Source organism: Cavia porcellus, unplaced genomic scaffold (assembly GCF_034190915.1).
Source record: "Cavia porcellus strain 051 isolate PalLab524CR breed Dunkin Hartley unplaced genomic scaffold, mCavPor4.1 scaffold_29, whole genome shotgun sequence".
Taxonomy (NCBI): domain Eukaryota; kingdom Metazoa; phylum Chordata; class Mammalia; order Rodentia; family Caviidae; genus Cavia; species Cavia porcellus.
Window position 1 is genome coordinate 36,496,860 of NW_026947512.1, and position 16,018 is coordinate 36,512,877.

Consider the following 16,018-nt stretch of genomic DNA (forward strand, 5'->3'; position numbering starts at 1 on the left):
ATTGAATTGGGTGGTGATCATACTTTTTTCATTTATTCATATTTTCCTTAATCTGACTGGTGTGTTGTATGGCATGGTGTTGGGTGGGGATATAATTGTAGAAAAAGCCATGTCATATAAATATAGGAAGTTATTATATGGTAGTCGCTTCAGATTTTGACTTTAATTGAGAGACATTTTAAATTAAGTAGCACTTAAGAAGTTTTTTGAGAAACACTGGTTGTCACGATGAAAAACAGGAATATTAAAGTTCAGTGCTTGGAGAAGGTCCTGGGGTAGGATTTACAGAACTGCCACATGTGGGATTGCACTGAAAGATTTGTTCTTTGTGCAGAAAAATTTTCCTGGAAATAAAAAAGCTGTAATTATATGAACTTTTATCCTGTGTATCATATATTAAGTGCTTTTCACATAATTTGAGTAGATAATAAATTTTATAGGAATGCAACTGTGTTATATATGATATTCCGAATGTTACTAAGAGTTGCTTAAAGTACCTACATCCCATAAACCCTGAATCACAGTAGGTTTCTACATAGGTTAAAGCTGATGACTAATCTCTATCTAAAGATTTTCATATTAAAGTACACACTAGTACATTACTAATTTCCTGTTTTTTATACTTTATATAAGTTACATAGTTATTTTAAATTATGTTATGATTTATATTTCAAGATAGTGATAAGATACAAGATACTGTTTTGTTATAATAATATGTGATGGTAATATAAATTTTAAAAAAGATAAAATAAAATGCCCCTATAATTGGGCCACTCAGAACAAACTACACTTGTTTGTTGATATTTGTTGTTTTTCCTTCCAGGCATTTCTATGAAGATATGCAACTTAAAAATTAATTTAGAGGCTTTGGACATGATAGTGTGTGGCTCTGGATTCAATCCCTAACACTACAAATAGATAACTAGACAAAGAAAAACTAAGTGAGGATATACAGATTAATAATTGTCAAGCTTTACTAATCATAAAAGTCATTTAGAGAACTCATCAACAGTGTATATCCCACAGTTGGGCATGATGGTGCACACCTGTAAACCCAGAACACTGGGAGTGTGAGGCAGGAAGATCACAAACTCGAGCCTAGTCTGGAAAGTCTAGCAACTTAGTGAGACCTTGTCTTAAAATGAAAACAAAAATTAATAATAAGGCTGGAAATGCAACTCAGTGCAGAGGTCTGGGGTTCAATCTCCGGTGTACAAACAAACAAACAAACCCTTTGATCCCAACTCTGTCTGAATTGTTAGGGAAGTGGAATGGGAATTCATGTCTGGATCACATTGTATGCTGCTTTTAATTGTTATGATGCACGAACACCCTCCTATTCATCTGTGAAACTGCACTAGTGTCTAATACATATTTGCACTCTACAGATACTAAATGAATGAGTTAGATGTTTCTTAAAATTATTTCAAAGCTTATTTAAAAGATTATTATACAGTGGTTACGTGATCTACATATTTATATCCTACTTTAGGAAGTTTATTAATTATTTTTCTATTATAAAAATAACCCTATATGAAACTTAGTGAATATTCATTTTTGACTCTCTAATTTCTTCAGACAGACTCTTAGGAGAATTTGCCGGTTAAGTTACCAAGAAGGCAAGCTTGCCACCTGCTGGTCACTCCAAAATAAATTGCAGATACACAATTCTTGAAGTGAACAGCACCATTGTTTTCAACAAATGGCTCATAGATATAATTCATAGAATTACATTATCCAAAGATAGTAAGAGACCTTAAAAATATTAAGTGTTTCCTTATATTATGGGTCCCAGTTCACCCAACAATACCCTAACAGATGCCACAAGAACCTTCATGCAGTTTCAGGTTTAGATAATCTACATGATTGCCTAGGTAGAAAGTATATATGACTTCAAAATAATCATTGTAATTCCTCGAGTCCTTTAGTATAAATTTATTTATGATCAAAAAATTCGCAGTTACCTTTAGATATTAATATGATGTACTGAAAAGATAGAAAAAGAGGTTAGATTAGAAATGTAAGCATAATTGAGAAAGAGAAAACAACATAAATCTTCAGGTCAATAGCTCTTTTCAATAACTGTCCAAGTGGCCAGAACATGCATGACAAGAGTAAAATACGGGGTGGTGGTAATGGTGTGAGTGAAAAAGTACAGTGTTGTGAGTTGTCACAAATCTATGATTATCATACTCCCAGAGGTCTATGAACTCAGATCTGATAAAGGAATTTTGATATGTGTTGAATAAGAAAATGGTCATATGCACACAGTATGAAAGCCAGAGTAGACAGTGCAATGAGTGCTAAGATATTTTGTTAAATATAATAGAAGAAAATGATGTTGCCTAAAATCCTTTTGGATTCATTGTTGGAAAGCAAGCCCATAACAGCACCTGCACAAAGTTAATGTAAACTCTTTTCAGTGACGTTCAAAGCTGAAGTGATGCAAAAGTTTAGTGTCTGTAACTTAAATACACTTAGGTATCTCCACCATCAAACCTCACAGACTATGAAACACAAAAGGGTGTCTCTTATTACTGAGAAGGAAATCTCAGAAAACAGACACATCAAAGAATGACACAGCGTGGAAGGACTGCTTAGATAAAGGTTGTGAAAGTACGCTTGGGAAATGGGAAGTATAATTTTCAGGATTGAAAAATGACAGTTGTAATTCTGATTATTGTCACACAGGTCATTAAAGCTGCTTTTTAAAATATAGAGACTTTTTCTTTACTAATTTAGGATAAGACACACTTTTAGTTTATGTTTCAGGAATTTTAGAAGTTTGTTGACAAATATAAGGCTCAAAATGGTAACATGTGGACTTTATAACCAAAGAAAAATCACGCTGACAGATTACATATTTTTTAACCTTTTCCAAGTATATAGAGTAGAACAATAACTGCAATATGAAGAAATATATTAGCAAATTAGTATACTAGAACTACAATTTGTTTGGATTTCACATATAATAAAACACAGATGACACACATAGAGAATCTGATAATATTACAGCTCAGTGTTTACGTATTTATTTTAAAGGAAATGGCACCAATGGAATTCATTTTACCCTTTTGTATAGAACTAGAGGGTATAAAGATGTAGAGTTTCTTTTTCCTTTTTAAAGTAAAATTACCTTTGGAAATTGAAGCATGAATTTTAAAACCCAAAGTCTCTTCTAACTGGTTATAGTCAGACTCCACGGAAGATGCATGAAGTGTTTCTACCAAAAAAGGCATTCTTCCCTGTGCCTCATCATAGAAAACAGTGTGATTCCATGTATATGGGACACTGATGCCATCAACGGTGAAGAGCCTGGTTGAGTAGGCGTAGAGCTGCCCAGGACCCGTTTGAATGTAATCTTCTGTGTAATCCTAAGGAGAATAATTGCAATTTGAAGATCAATATGGCCCATGCTATTTTTGTCTTAAAATATAATGAGATGCAAAATGAGAAAAGAACAGATAAGAGGCTAAAAATAGAGTTTTAAATAAAACCACAATTGCATAGTAGAATTTAGGAAATAACTCAAGGCTTGGATATTTTAATTGCAAATACACTAGTTCCATAATTTAGCACCATAAATTAAAGTTCAATGGAAAAAGATGTAGGGCAAGAATAAAGCATTGCATGTACAGATGATTACTACCACTCTTCGAGCTCTACATTCTTTTACAGATGGTACGCAAAAACTTACTCTTCTCTTTATCTGTAGAAAATCAAATAAATAGCTTAAGTCAAAGCTGTAGCAATATTGGTCCCTATAAGCAAGGTAATAAAAGCACTGGGAGCTTATAAACACTTTCCCTGGACATTTTAAAATAAAGACCAGATAATCATTTATAAGCTTAGTGGTTTAGACGTTTATTTGCCAAAGTGAACAAGGGAGACTACACAAGCTCTCTGTGTTCTTTCTCTGGATCTTTGACTCACATTCACTATTCTAATCAACAGTAAAAAAAAAAAAGTCATCTTGTCATTGTACCTTTACATTGACTTCAGCAGGTGACAGCAGCTGCAGGACATAGCCACTCACAACAATATCTAGCAGCAAAACGCCATCAGAATCTAAGCCCCGGGCAATGTGAGTCATGCGCAAGATTTCTCCTGGGAATTACAGTGCATTCATTTTCACAGAAAACAACAACAAAACAAACAAAGTAACAAATATATATATATATATATATATATATATATTATATAGTTTGCATAAGCATAGAGCAGATTTGCATCATGTAACAGTTCAACTATGCTATTTTAGTTTTAACTTGAATAAACATAGATAAAAGGATCAAATTTTACTTAGCCTTCTAATTAAACAGTTACATTTATTTAATTACATTTCTATTAAGATTTCTTTTTATGTGGTGAAATTGTAGACCATTATTATGTAAAGGATTATATACTTTAACCCACGGGCAATAACAAGATAGGTAGCAAAAATGGACAGCTATGAGAAGGGACTTAGGGCTTTGCCAGGTGGACAAGAGAAGACCAGAAGTCCAACCACAGGGCTTGTTTTTTCTTTTAGTAAGTGATGGCTATGAAAATCAGCCCTTGTTCTGGGCTGATTAAATGCTGATTAACGATTCACCTTCCATCAGCTCTGCTTCCTTCAAGGTCACTGCCATTGAGGCAGACACATTTTGAAGAGGCCTAAAGTGGAGCTCTATAAAAACTTGCATGAACATTAAAAGGACTGTAAAGAGCTACTGACACTAAGACTAAAGATAAAGTGAAAAGCTTTTGGACGTTTTCCGTTTGTATTTCTATCTTTATGATAAAGAATCACTATAATTTAACCTAATTGAATCATTAGTTGAAGATAAAAGTCTTTAATTAATGGTAATAACTCATTTTTCCTCTTTGACTTCAAAATCCTCTCAGGAGATATAAAGAGAAAAGACACAAAAAGGAGGATTGCATTATAAAAACTGCTATAATTCTAGCGAACACATGGTTTCATTGATTTCATGTCAGTATAGGAAAATATAAAATTTCTTTTATATTATTTATGATAAGATTACATCAACAATTTTGAAATGATTCTCTGTGGGAACTTATATTTTTCTTAACCAACTTTTACAGCCATCACTGTGTTATATGGCATATTAAGTTGAGCTGACACTGACCAGTTGCAAATTCCACTTGAGTTTCTCTTTTAAAGATTGCATTGGTTAGGGTAAATCCATTGACTGCTTCTCCTATTTCCTTTGCTGTTGTCCAGTAAATGGGATTTAGAATAGAAACTATTTTTCTCATTGCTGGACCTAAAGAAAAAAAAAGATAAAATAACAAAATATTTACAGATAAGAAAGCAAAATATTTGTGGGCAGTATTTATTGTTTTCTTAGTATGTTATATGTGTGTTTAATAACACAAAATAAATACTAGCCCCTCATGTATCATTAGGATCTTCACTCTGGACGAAGCTGAAGACTATCTATTATACTGATGACTTATTTAGTAGTATCCTCTAGAAATTCCAAATGAAATTAGGAGATAAACGTACCAAGACTTCGAGGCACATTGGTAATTTTAGCACGTATTATTTTAGTATTGGAGTTTGAGCTATCTGTTACTGTGGCATTAAGGAAAGCAATTCCAAATTCAACATCATTAATATTTCCAATAACACTTCCTCTGGCTCGTTGGGGCCCACCTATTGGGGGAAGAAAAAACATTCCTGGATAAGGAAGCAATTCCATCAACATTACATGGGAGAAAAGAAAGCCAATATTCAGAGATGTTACAAATCTTTTCTCAAACATCAAAAAGGTCCTATGACATCTGAATTTAAAAGTGAAATGAATAAGCTTTTAAAACATTCTACTTTTATGTAACACTCATCATCCCCCATAAATCCAGTCTCTTTCCAATTGATGCACATTGTAGAGTTATTTCACAAGCCAAAGAATACAAATCATCATCCAGTTCCATGACCAAAATAAAGCATGTGTTTGCTAAAATAATGATGAAAATCAGAGTTTACTGGGCTGATCACGCACAACAAATACTTAATATGTGTTAACTTTTAAAAATCCTATCAGTAATTCTATAAGGAAGTTTAAACAACTATGGTTTTTAGATTAGGACAGTAGTAATATTTTACTTTCCACACTTGCATTCTCACCTGTGAATGAATGAACAGCCTCTGATTGTATATGATTACAGCTACCCTCCTGCCCTCCCCTCACATGCAGCCTGCAGTCTTACTGTGCTGCAAGTCCAGAACCACGTGTCAAGCCCAAAAGTACAATTTATGGCAGTGCAGATTGAAGCCTTTCATAAGAAAGCCTGGAAGGGGCAAGTGTAGGTTAAAACCTAGTTCCGAGTACTGGCATAGAACTGTACCAATGACAGGCAAAAAGCACAATTTCTTTTCCCTAATTTTTCTGCTGGGGTTGGCACTATTTTATAAATCATGGACCCAAAGTGGCACCTTTTTCTGATTTGTACACAGGCTCTAAATGTGTGCTAGCAATGGTCCTGACAGTGCAGTCTAATTGCCTACCTGGACATGCTTGTGTATTGCATCTGGATACCTGAGTAGCATCACCTCGGCAGGAACGCCCACTTTTAGATGGCACTGGGTTGTCGCATAGCCGTTTCCGAGTCTTTTCACCTCCTCCACAAGAAACAGAACAATGGCTCCAACTTTGCCAGTGTCCCCAGTTTCCATCCACTGTGAACATGAATTGAATTGTCAGCGTTAACTAGTTGGTTTTAAGGTCTAAATCTAAGATGGCTTTGCCAATCCAGCCTTGATTTTATGGTTTGAAATGATGGGGCTATACAAGACACACTAAGTGAAATGCTGTGTTCATTCTATGGCTGGCAATCTAGATGCTTACCAGGACACATGTCAGTGCCGCACCTCTGGACCTGGGTGTCTGGCCCTGCGCAAGCTCTTCCTCCATTGGAGGGACCAGGGTTATCGCACGAACGGTATCGCCGCATCTGTCCTCCGTTACATGTCCGGCTGCAGGTTCCCCAGCCACTCCAAGGACTCCAGTTACCATGGGCTACCATACGAATAATGAGACATGAAAACAGAGCTCTAAAAATGAGAATGCTAAACAATGACATTCATCCAAAAAGTATGGAAAAGCCTCTCTTCAGGAAATAAAAAGAACCATACAAATCTATGAGCAATTTCCAAAGGCAGTGACTGCTGTTTTGATTAGACATGGGATGTACATTCCACTTAGTATATATTCCCTTTAAATTAACTTAAGTGTTTGTCACTCCTAAAATACCCAGAGCTGGAGAGTGTGAATGAGATAGGGTCTCTGTTCTTGATGAGTTAAGCCTCTATGTAATACTGAGACCACCAATATCATACATTCAACAGCCTAAACCACAAGCTGAAGAATCAATTAACCAAATATTATGACTAAGGATCTGAGATCATAATGAAAGTTTAAGAAAGTATGTTGACTCACTGTTTCCAACACTCACTTGGACAAGGGTCACTATTGCAAAAATCACTCTGGATATCACTGCCTTCACATTCGCTTCCCCCGTACTGGGGCACAGGATCAGAGCAGTCCCTCGTTCTCTGTCTGGCACCTCCTCCACAAGACACAGAACAGGCACTCCAGCTGCCCCAAGTTGTCCACTTGCCATCAACTGTTTTAAGAGAAAAACAAATGTGGTTGGTTGCTATCTAAAAATGATCAAATAAAAAAATTAAGTTCAACCCTGGGCATTATTAGGCTAAATGATGCTCTTGTGTGAGTCGGGATGAAATATTTTTACTGACCTACCGTTTGGTAGGTATTAATTAACTAAAGGCATGAACAGTACATTTCTCTTACCTGGACAGTGTCTTTCATTGCAAACTTGCATTTGTGTCTCTGGCCCACTGCAGTAAGAACCATCAAATGATGGTGGTGGGCTATTGCAAAGCCTTGCTCTTATCTGGATACCTTCTCCACAGCTTCTGCTGCATTCGCCCCAAGGCTGCCAAGGACTCCACGCTCCATGTACTACAAACATCCCGGGAGGCAGTGTTTCAAGTCACAGACCATGTTTGTTTAAAATAAAAAAGTATACAAACAGATTAACTCGGTAATGATGTTCTTTTTTTCTCCTTCTGTTATATTTTCAAAGGAATTTGTGTCTAGGGAAAATTCAGAAGGCCTATTTCATGCCAAGACAAATGCTAAAAACTATCTAAAAGGGACAATTTTATTAAAATTAAATTTAATCAAACTAGCACATGTAAACAAAACTGTGTGTTTAAACCTTAGCTAAGTATTTGTTTACAATCTATTGTCAGGGGAAAGAGGAAGGCACAACAAGCTTAACAGAAGTCTGCATAACATACCTAAATGTGGTTATGAACAGCACAAATATTTCTACATTTATAACATATACTAAAAGCTGAAAGTCCATGTCTTTGAGTCTGATTCAGCTTCGTACTTACACATATTCTTGGGTTTCAACAACAAGATGATTTGCACAGTTGTAGCTCTTTGATGAATTTTCTCCATTACATAATGTTCATGAATTAAAAATTTGGAATAACACACTTACCTGCTTCCTAAACAACAACAAAAAAACCTGACCAATAGTTTCCAAAGAGTGATACTAAGGCCTTCTTTTTGGTAACTAACATATTACAACATGTAACCAGATGATTGGAACAACTGTGTATTTCCTACCTTGTATGTGGTCTAAGAATCAACAGTATAGTTTTTCACACAGACAAATTAGTATCAGGTCTTACTTTTGCATTAGAGGAAATGTCTAGATTTCAGTCTTATAAAGTTTTTCTTTGTCCCCTATTTAACCAAGATATGAAGGAAAATACGGGGAAGTAAAGTATGCAACTAAGTATTATCTTGCTATAACACATCAGATACCAAAGTAATAAGTTGAAAATCAAGTAATGAGAAATTATCCATCTGACCTGTTTAGAAAATATTTAAAAACATGTTCTGAATTTTTGCATAATTAACTGTTTTATGACTGAGTTGAGTACTTACTATCCTTTGTAGACAGAAGCATGGTTACCCAAATCTATATTAACCATAAAGAATTTGCATTAAAATATATATGATTAAATCTTAAAAGAAAGAAGAAAGTCTTTAAATATATGACAGATATCATTCAAAATCAATTCTGTAGTAACTCAAGTTGTAAATATTTAACAGTTTTCAGTTCAAAAATTCTATAGTTCTGATGATTTTACTGCATTCTACTTTCCAGGCTAGATGAATGAATGAATGAATGAATGAATGAATGAATGAATGAATAAACGAACAGCCATTCCTCTGCTCTGTATTTCTTTTGAGTTGCCAGAAAAGACATTCTGTGACAGTAGGTGGATGTGTATATGGCCAGGTTGCTGATCATAATATCCTTTATATTTAGCTGAGTTCAGACATAAACATCTGACAAAATCAAACAAAACTGAGAAGTATTCTTCTTCAGAGGCTCAAATGAACTTCAGGAGCCAGAGGAACTTTTTTTCTCTAAGACCTTAGACTATAAGTCTCACCACATGGCAGTCGGGGCCAGATCATTTTTTTTTTTTTTCACATGTGTAAAGTTACAGAAAATAAAACCAAAGAGAGAAAAGCAGAGATGAGAGATACTAGTAAAAACACTGGGAAAACTTATATTCAATCATACATGAAAGAAGAATTTTCTCTTTAAGCTTGTTTAAGTTTCTTTTACTGTAATCTGAAAGAGTTCTGAAATATAAGTCAGTAAAGCCTATATATGAAGCATCTAGTATAGTTCTGTGTGTGTTAGGTACTTAGTGTATAGTAGCTATTAGTATTGTACTCTTCACCAGGTTAATTTTTCTTGCCTGAAAATGAATGGCTGGATTAGATGTTTCGTGAAGTACTAATCACCTCTAATATTTTATGAGTTTTTAATATTTAAGTTTTCTCTGTATGATTAAAATGCACCAAATTGTGAACACTTTTACATATAATATTAAATCAGGTATATTAGTTAACACTAATTAATGTCATATCACAAATATAGGCATGAAATAGAACTCAGAACATAGAGAATAAAGAAAAGAAAAGTGGCTGAGGATTTTCTCAGCGGCGTAAGCACCTGCCTTGAAAGCAGGTGGCCGTGAGTTTGATCCCTAGTACCGATAAAAAATAAATAAATAAAAAATAAGAACACAGAGGATAAATGTATTCTTAAAGGTTGAAGCCTTAACATCTTTTCTCAATAAAAAAGATAATTCTAACTTTTTTGGCCCTTGGGATCAAACTTGTGACCTCATGCTTGCCAGGTAGGCATTTATGCTGCTGAGCTAAATCCCTGGCTAACTCTTTTATAGCAGCAAAAATACAACAGTTTTGTTTATTCTATTGTTATTGCTGGATTCTCACCTGGGCAAGGCCTAATGTTGCACATGATTATTTCCACAGCATTTCCTTCACATGGCCGCCCGCCATGTTGAGCTGATGGATTATTGCAAGTTCTGGTTCTGGTTCGGTTGCCACGTCCACAGGTCTTTGTGCATTCTTCCCAAAGACTCCATTCTGACCAGTGACCATTCACTATACAAAGGTGAACCATTATGCTGTCAGGTATATTTCAATAGTGAGTACTAACACTGTGGCAACCCCAGAGTCAGGGAACAGAAGTTGATACCTACTAGCCACATGGCAATCAATCAAATGCAGAAGTGTACCTGGACACAGCTTGCTCTTACAGTTTCTCATTTCTGAATCTGGCCCTTCGCACGGCTTCCCACCATTGGCTGGAAGAGGGTTGTTGCACAGTCGACTTCTCTTCTGAATGCCATTCCCACAGGTGACGCTGCAGGGCCTCCAGGCAGACCATGGGGAAAAGCCACCATGAACTACAAATAAAACACTGTGCTTTGTCTCACTCTTGTGTGTAAAAGACACTGTCACATTTCATTCAGGTTGTGGGCTGGATACACAGAACTGAATGTACGATTACTGAGAAATAGTTTATGGGAACTTTTCATTAGGTAAAATTAAAATCTAGGTATAGAGAAGAACTTCAGTTAATTAGTGTTCTCAGATTAGACTCCAATTTACATGGACACAGTTGCTGGAAGAGTTGGAGACCACAAAATTTATATACTTTTTATCTTTTTGTTTTGTTAGTTTTCTTGGGGGGGTACTGGGGGTCAAACTCAAGACCTCTGTGTTTGCCAGGCCATTTCTTATTTAGATAAATAAACTTCTTTAAGGGAATGCATTGATTTCTGAGGCTATATTTCACTTAGTTTTGAATGAAACATTTAGCTTGAGATTTTGAATTATTAAAGGCATTTTAAGGCTCTCATCTATAATTATTCTTTTTAGTCCATAACTGTGATATGACTTTTTGAAGGATTCTATACCCATCATCTGGAAGTATCTTATGGTTAAGGGGGACTTGGACTAAGGGGCTTAGTAGTAGTTTTATGATGTGAGTTGCCCCACATGAATATCTCTAATTGCACTCACCCTGGACAATGACCGGCACTCTGACAAGGACAGAACCCATCAAGTTACGAGCAACACATTCGTATTCAGACGTATCTTCTTTATGAGCAGCTGCAATATATAACGAGTTATTGGGCAACACACTAACGCGGTCATCCCAGCGGATAGAATGCGCTTGCCGAGACCATGTAATAGTTGGATGAGGCTCTCCAGTTGCCTGACAGTCCAATCTGACTGTGCCACCAGCATTAACAATAGTTTCCACTGGCTCAAGAGTGATAACAGGAGGACCTGTGGAAACAAGAACACAGGGTTTCTGTTTTTGTGTGAATTTGCATAAATATCTTTATTATAGAGTTTAAACTAATAATATTTTGGAAAAAAAACATTAGGTGACTTGTTTATAAATACACTATTTGCCAACTACAAAGACTGTAGATAGAAGAGCTAATGATAAAACTTTCATTTATTTTATTTAATGAATGTCAAAAATGTAAAATCCCCTAGCTTAGAGCAGTGGGTGGCCAATTTATGGTATGTGTGACACAGCGGGCTGTTGGTTATCACTGAAAGTTCTAAAAAGTTTGCTATAACTGGTAGAACACAGGCTCTAGAATCAGACTTTCTGGATTCATATTTTGCTTGTATTCCTTGCTGCCTTGAGCCTCTGTGTTCTTAAAAAAGATGTCTAATTCAAGAGGACCTCTGGCAGAAGCAACTGAAATGTCTTTTAAACAAGGAATCTAAGCAATATTCTTGAGTTACTAATATTTGGTCTGAATTTTATATGGTGACTTTTCACTTCTTTCTATTGATCATTTTTGCAATAAAAAGTAATCACTAACTCATTATTTCAACAGAAGTCATCATTTATTTGTTCAATAAACATACTGAGAGCTTACTATTTTCTAGGTATTGTGTCAAGTGTAGATAAAACAGAGATAACAGATATTATTTTTTATCTTAAGGAGCTTATAGTCCAATAAGTAATTAATTATTTACCTGTGCTATACTATAGCTATATAATAGGTACATATATGCTAATAAGGGAGCAAAAATTGTGCCCTAATAGATAAAACCAAAGCAAACCACAGAAAGTGGAAAAGGGAAATGTACTGAAAAGTTACTAAGAAAATAGGAATAATAGAACTTGAGTTCAGTCTCCTAAATTGTTGGAAGTATAATTATATGCCACCATAACCAACAATAAGTGAAATTTTTAAAATCCATTTTTCTCACACTTATTCAATCACAAATCCCTATTTTTTCTTAATACTGTACCATAGTATACCTTAATCATTTGATAAAAATGGACTTTTTCATTATTTTAAATATCTATTAAATGTCTATGATTTGTTCAAGTCTTACGAAATAAATGTTTGCCAAACTGCTGCTAAGAAATATTAATTGAGAGTATCTCTCAGGAGAGAGTGAAGAAAATGTAAATTCATCCTGTAAAAAAAATTGAGCCTATCCGCAAAATTACTTGGTTTGCTTAAATTTTCCACCCAATGGCATCTTCAAGTCAGTTCTGGCACGGTTCTGTACTTTCCAGTAGGTCGTTGAGATATTTCATCTTTTTCTGCTTATGAAAGCTTTCCTTTCTGATGGCTTTTACTAAAGACCTCCATGAAAAGCACAAGTATCCCATCCAGGACACGCAATTATTTCATGGAAGACTGACTGGAGTCTATTTGATGGGCTTTTGAGCTCATGTATATTAGTCTTTAATAAGCATTTTTAAAGAGCTATAAAAGTGCATACATAAACATCCTTCAAGGACTGTGGTGAACTCTAAAAAGAGTACTCACTGAAAATGTTGTAGAAAAGGCTCTTCTACCAATCAATTGGAATTTTACACTGTGCATGTTAGATAAAATAGAAAATCAGTGAGCAAAGTCTATTTGTTCTGTGCTTGATGGTAACTGCTGCATGGCAGAAAACTAAATTGGATATACTGTGAAAGCTGTAACTAAGATGCCTGCCATATAATTAAAGACAATTAACATTACATTTTAGGCAACATTTCTTAAAACAAACATCCAGGATTTAATCAAGCAGCTTACTCTGCAAAGTCAGGTTCATGCTGCGCTCCACCACCCCAGCTTCATTGGTAGCTATGCAGGTATAGTCACCGGCATCTTCATTCTATGAAAATAAGCAGCACTTTTATTTTTTAAAAATGTGCCTACAGAGCAAGGAAAATCACTTTTTTTTTACCACACTGCCTAAAAATTTAACTTTGAGAAGGTATGTTAGTAGAAACATTAAAAACTACTTATGTCTAACCTCATAAATAGTTTAAAAAAGGGAAGGAAAAAGAGAAAGCTGAAAACAGAAGAATTGTATACCCAATCTTTTCCAAAACAGCCTGTCATTGATCTCTAGGAATAACAACTAATAGGACATCATAGCAAAAATAGTATTGTTTCATAATCATTAATCCATTGAAAATTATCATGGGTCGGGGATTTAACTCAGTGGCATAACCACCTGCATGGCAATTGCAAAGCTGTGAGTTCGATCCCCAGTACCCCCTCAAAAAATAAATAAATAAAAATGACATTGTCATAATAGAAAAAATGTTAATATGATTTCTATAGGTATCTTAAAAGCATTAAACAAATCAGTTCAAATTAACAAATACTGAGTACTATATATTGATGATTACTAAACATACATTTGACACAGATTAATTTTTTTTGTCTTTTTCTTTTTTTAATGGTACCAGGGATCGAACTCATGACCTCACACTTGCAAGGCAGGCACTTATGCCGTTGAGCTAAACTCCCAGCCCTACTAAACATACATCTACTTAAGTCTTTGTGTAGAGAATTTGAAATACAGGACAAAACGATAAACTACTTTTATTGATGATTTAAAATATAAGTCATAGACTTATAAATGTATGGTATAGAAAATGATCTCTGTATGAATTTTACTTATTTTGTATGCATATATGTGCTCAATTTAAGATTATCCAAATAGAAGTGTCTAGTAGGAAACAGGAAATGGAACATGCAAGAATGTCAGGGCTGAGATATATTTAGGAATCTAAAGTTTTATGAAAAATTAGTATTAATACCAACAGTGGTATCAGAAAAAATATTATGAGCTTCAGAAATCAAATAATTTACAGCAAAAAGAGAAAAGCAGTAATGAAGAAGTCTGAGATTTATTAGTGAAAATAGCTAAAATTAGAAATAGTTTGAAAATTGAAGCAAGAATCAACATGTTAACACTGAAGCAAAATCAAGAATAAAAGTCTGAGAATAGCCCATTGGATTAAGTAATTAAGCAATATATTTTAATTATTATTTCACATAACTAAATAATAAATGCACTTGATAAGGTGTACCAAAGGTAAATTAAAATTAATAATACGTATTCTAGTTTAAGAAATGTTACATAAACTATCTCATTTTTGTTCCACATGATCTCAAAATTAGAATAACTCAAAATGCCACTTATTTTCTGAATTACTGAAGCCTTGAGAAAGCTTATGGTCATACATTTACTACTAAAATCTAACCTGTAATTTATTTATTACTGTGCTTTTAATTCTTAAACTTCAATTTGTTAAAAGAGATTTGAGGAAGCTACTGCCTAATGTTAAATAATAGGTCAAAGATGGGGAATAAAGCGACAAAATTATACTTAATTTAGAAGGATCAGTTGTATCAATTTCACGTTATCTCTATTCTTAAAAATAACTTGGTTAGTGAATGGATAAAGCAAACCTGGCATTTACACAGTGGAATGTTATTCAGCCCTAATAAGGATGGCATCTTGTCATTTGTGACAATATGAGTGGAACTGGAGATCATTCTCTCAAGGGAAATGATACAGGCATAGAAACAAGCATAGCATGATCTTATTCATGTATAGAACAGAAAAAGTTTAATCACAGAAACCGAGAGTAGAAGAGTAATTATCAGAGGCCACAGGAACCAAGACTAGGCAAAGATGGGAAAGACTGTTCAATGGGTACTGCGTTAGAGTCAGAGGAAGGAATTGTGCTGGGTTACTGCACAGTGGCATGAGCACGATAATGGTAACGTACTGTACATTTCAAACAGCTAGAAGAAAGGTTTGGAATGTATTCACCATCAAGAAATAATTATTTGAAGAGAGAGGTATGTTTGACCCCACTTACATTATATAATGTATGCTTGTATAGAAGCACTTCATAATACCTCAGTAATGTGAATAATATGTTTTTGTGTATCAGTTAAAAAGAAATTTAAAAATTTAAGGTTTAAAATAAAAAAGTACTTGATTCAGATTTCATGAGTTAAATGGAAACACAAGAGGAACTTTTCTCATCCACGGCACTTGCACAGGCTGTGGTAGCTGAAGTGTGCAGCACCATGTGACTTACCACGGTACCATAGATGGCCAGGGAGCCATTGCCCAGCTGTCTGATTCTGTGGCTAATTTCAACATCAACCCCCTTTCGGCTCCACTGGATGGTTGGGGCAGGGTCTCCCTTTACCTCACAATTCAAGACTGCATTACCGCCAAGGGGTTCGATCCAGTTAGAAGGATAATCTCCTTTGAAGATTGGAGGTTCTGGA

The 16,018-nt window shown here is 34.9% G+C and overlaps 1 protein-coding gene across 8 annotated transcripts in view; it reads right to left on the minus strand.

Annotated features, from left to right (window-relative positions):
- Hmcn1 (hemicentin 1) overlaps nt 1-16,018 on the minus strand; it is a 398,189-nt gene that overhangs the window by 24,575 nt on the left and 357,596 nt on the right. For 5 of the 8 annotated variants that reach the window (XM_063240159.1, XM_063240157.1, XM_063240158.1 and 2 more), the window contains 13 exons: nt 15,823-16,013; nt 13,508-13,589; nt 11,463-11,732; nt 10,673-10,843; nt 10,368-10,538; nt 7,821-7,991; nt 7,462-7,632; nt 6,855-7,025; nt 6,515-6,685; nt 5,513-5,662; nt 5,133-5,270; nt 3,986-4,107; nt 3,137-3,374 (listed from right to left, as the gene is read on the minus strand). In XM_063240159.1, the coding sequence (XP_063096229.1) occupies nt 3,137-3,374; nt 3,986-4,107; nt 5,133-5,270; nt 5,513-5,662; nt 6,515-6,685; nt 6,855-7,025; nt 7,462-7,632; nt 7,821-7,991; nt 10,368-10,538; nt 10,673-10,843; nt 11,463-11,732; nt 13,508-13,589; nt 15,823-16,013 (2,217 nt within the window). Of the gene's footprint in view, nt 1-41; nt 1,987-3,136; nt 3,375-3,985; nt 4,108-5,132; nt 5,271-5,512; nt 5,663-6,514; nt 6,686-6,854; nt 7,026-7,445; nt 7,633-7,820; nt 7,992-10,367; nt 10,539-10,672; nt 10,844-11,462; nt 11,733-13,507; nt 13,590-15,822; nt 16,014-16,018 lie in introns of those variants that run through there. The other 3 variants (XM_063240160.1, XM_063240162.1, XM_063240163.1) reach the window with 3 other exon arrangements.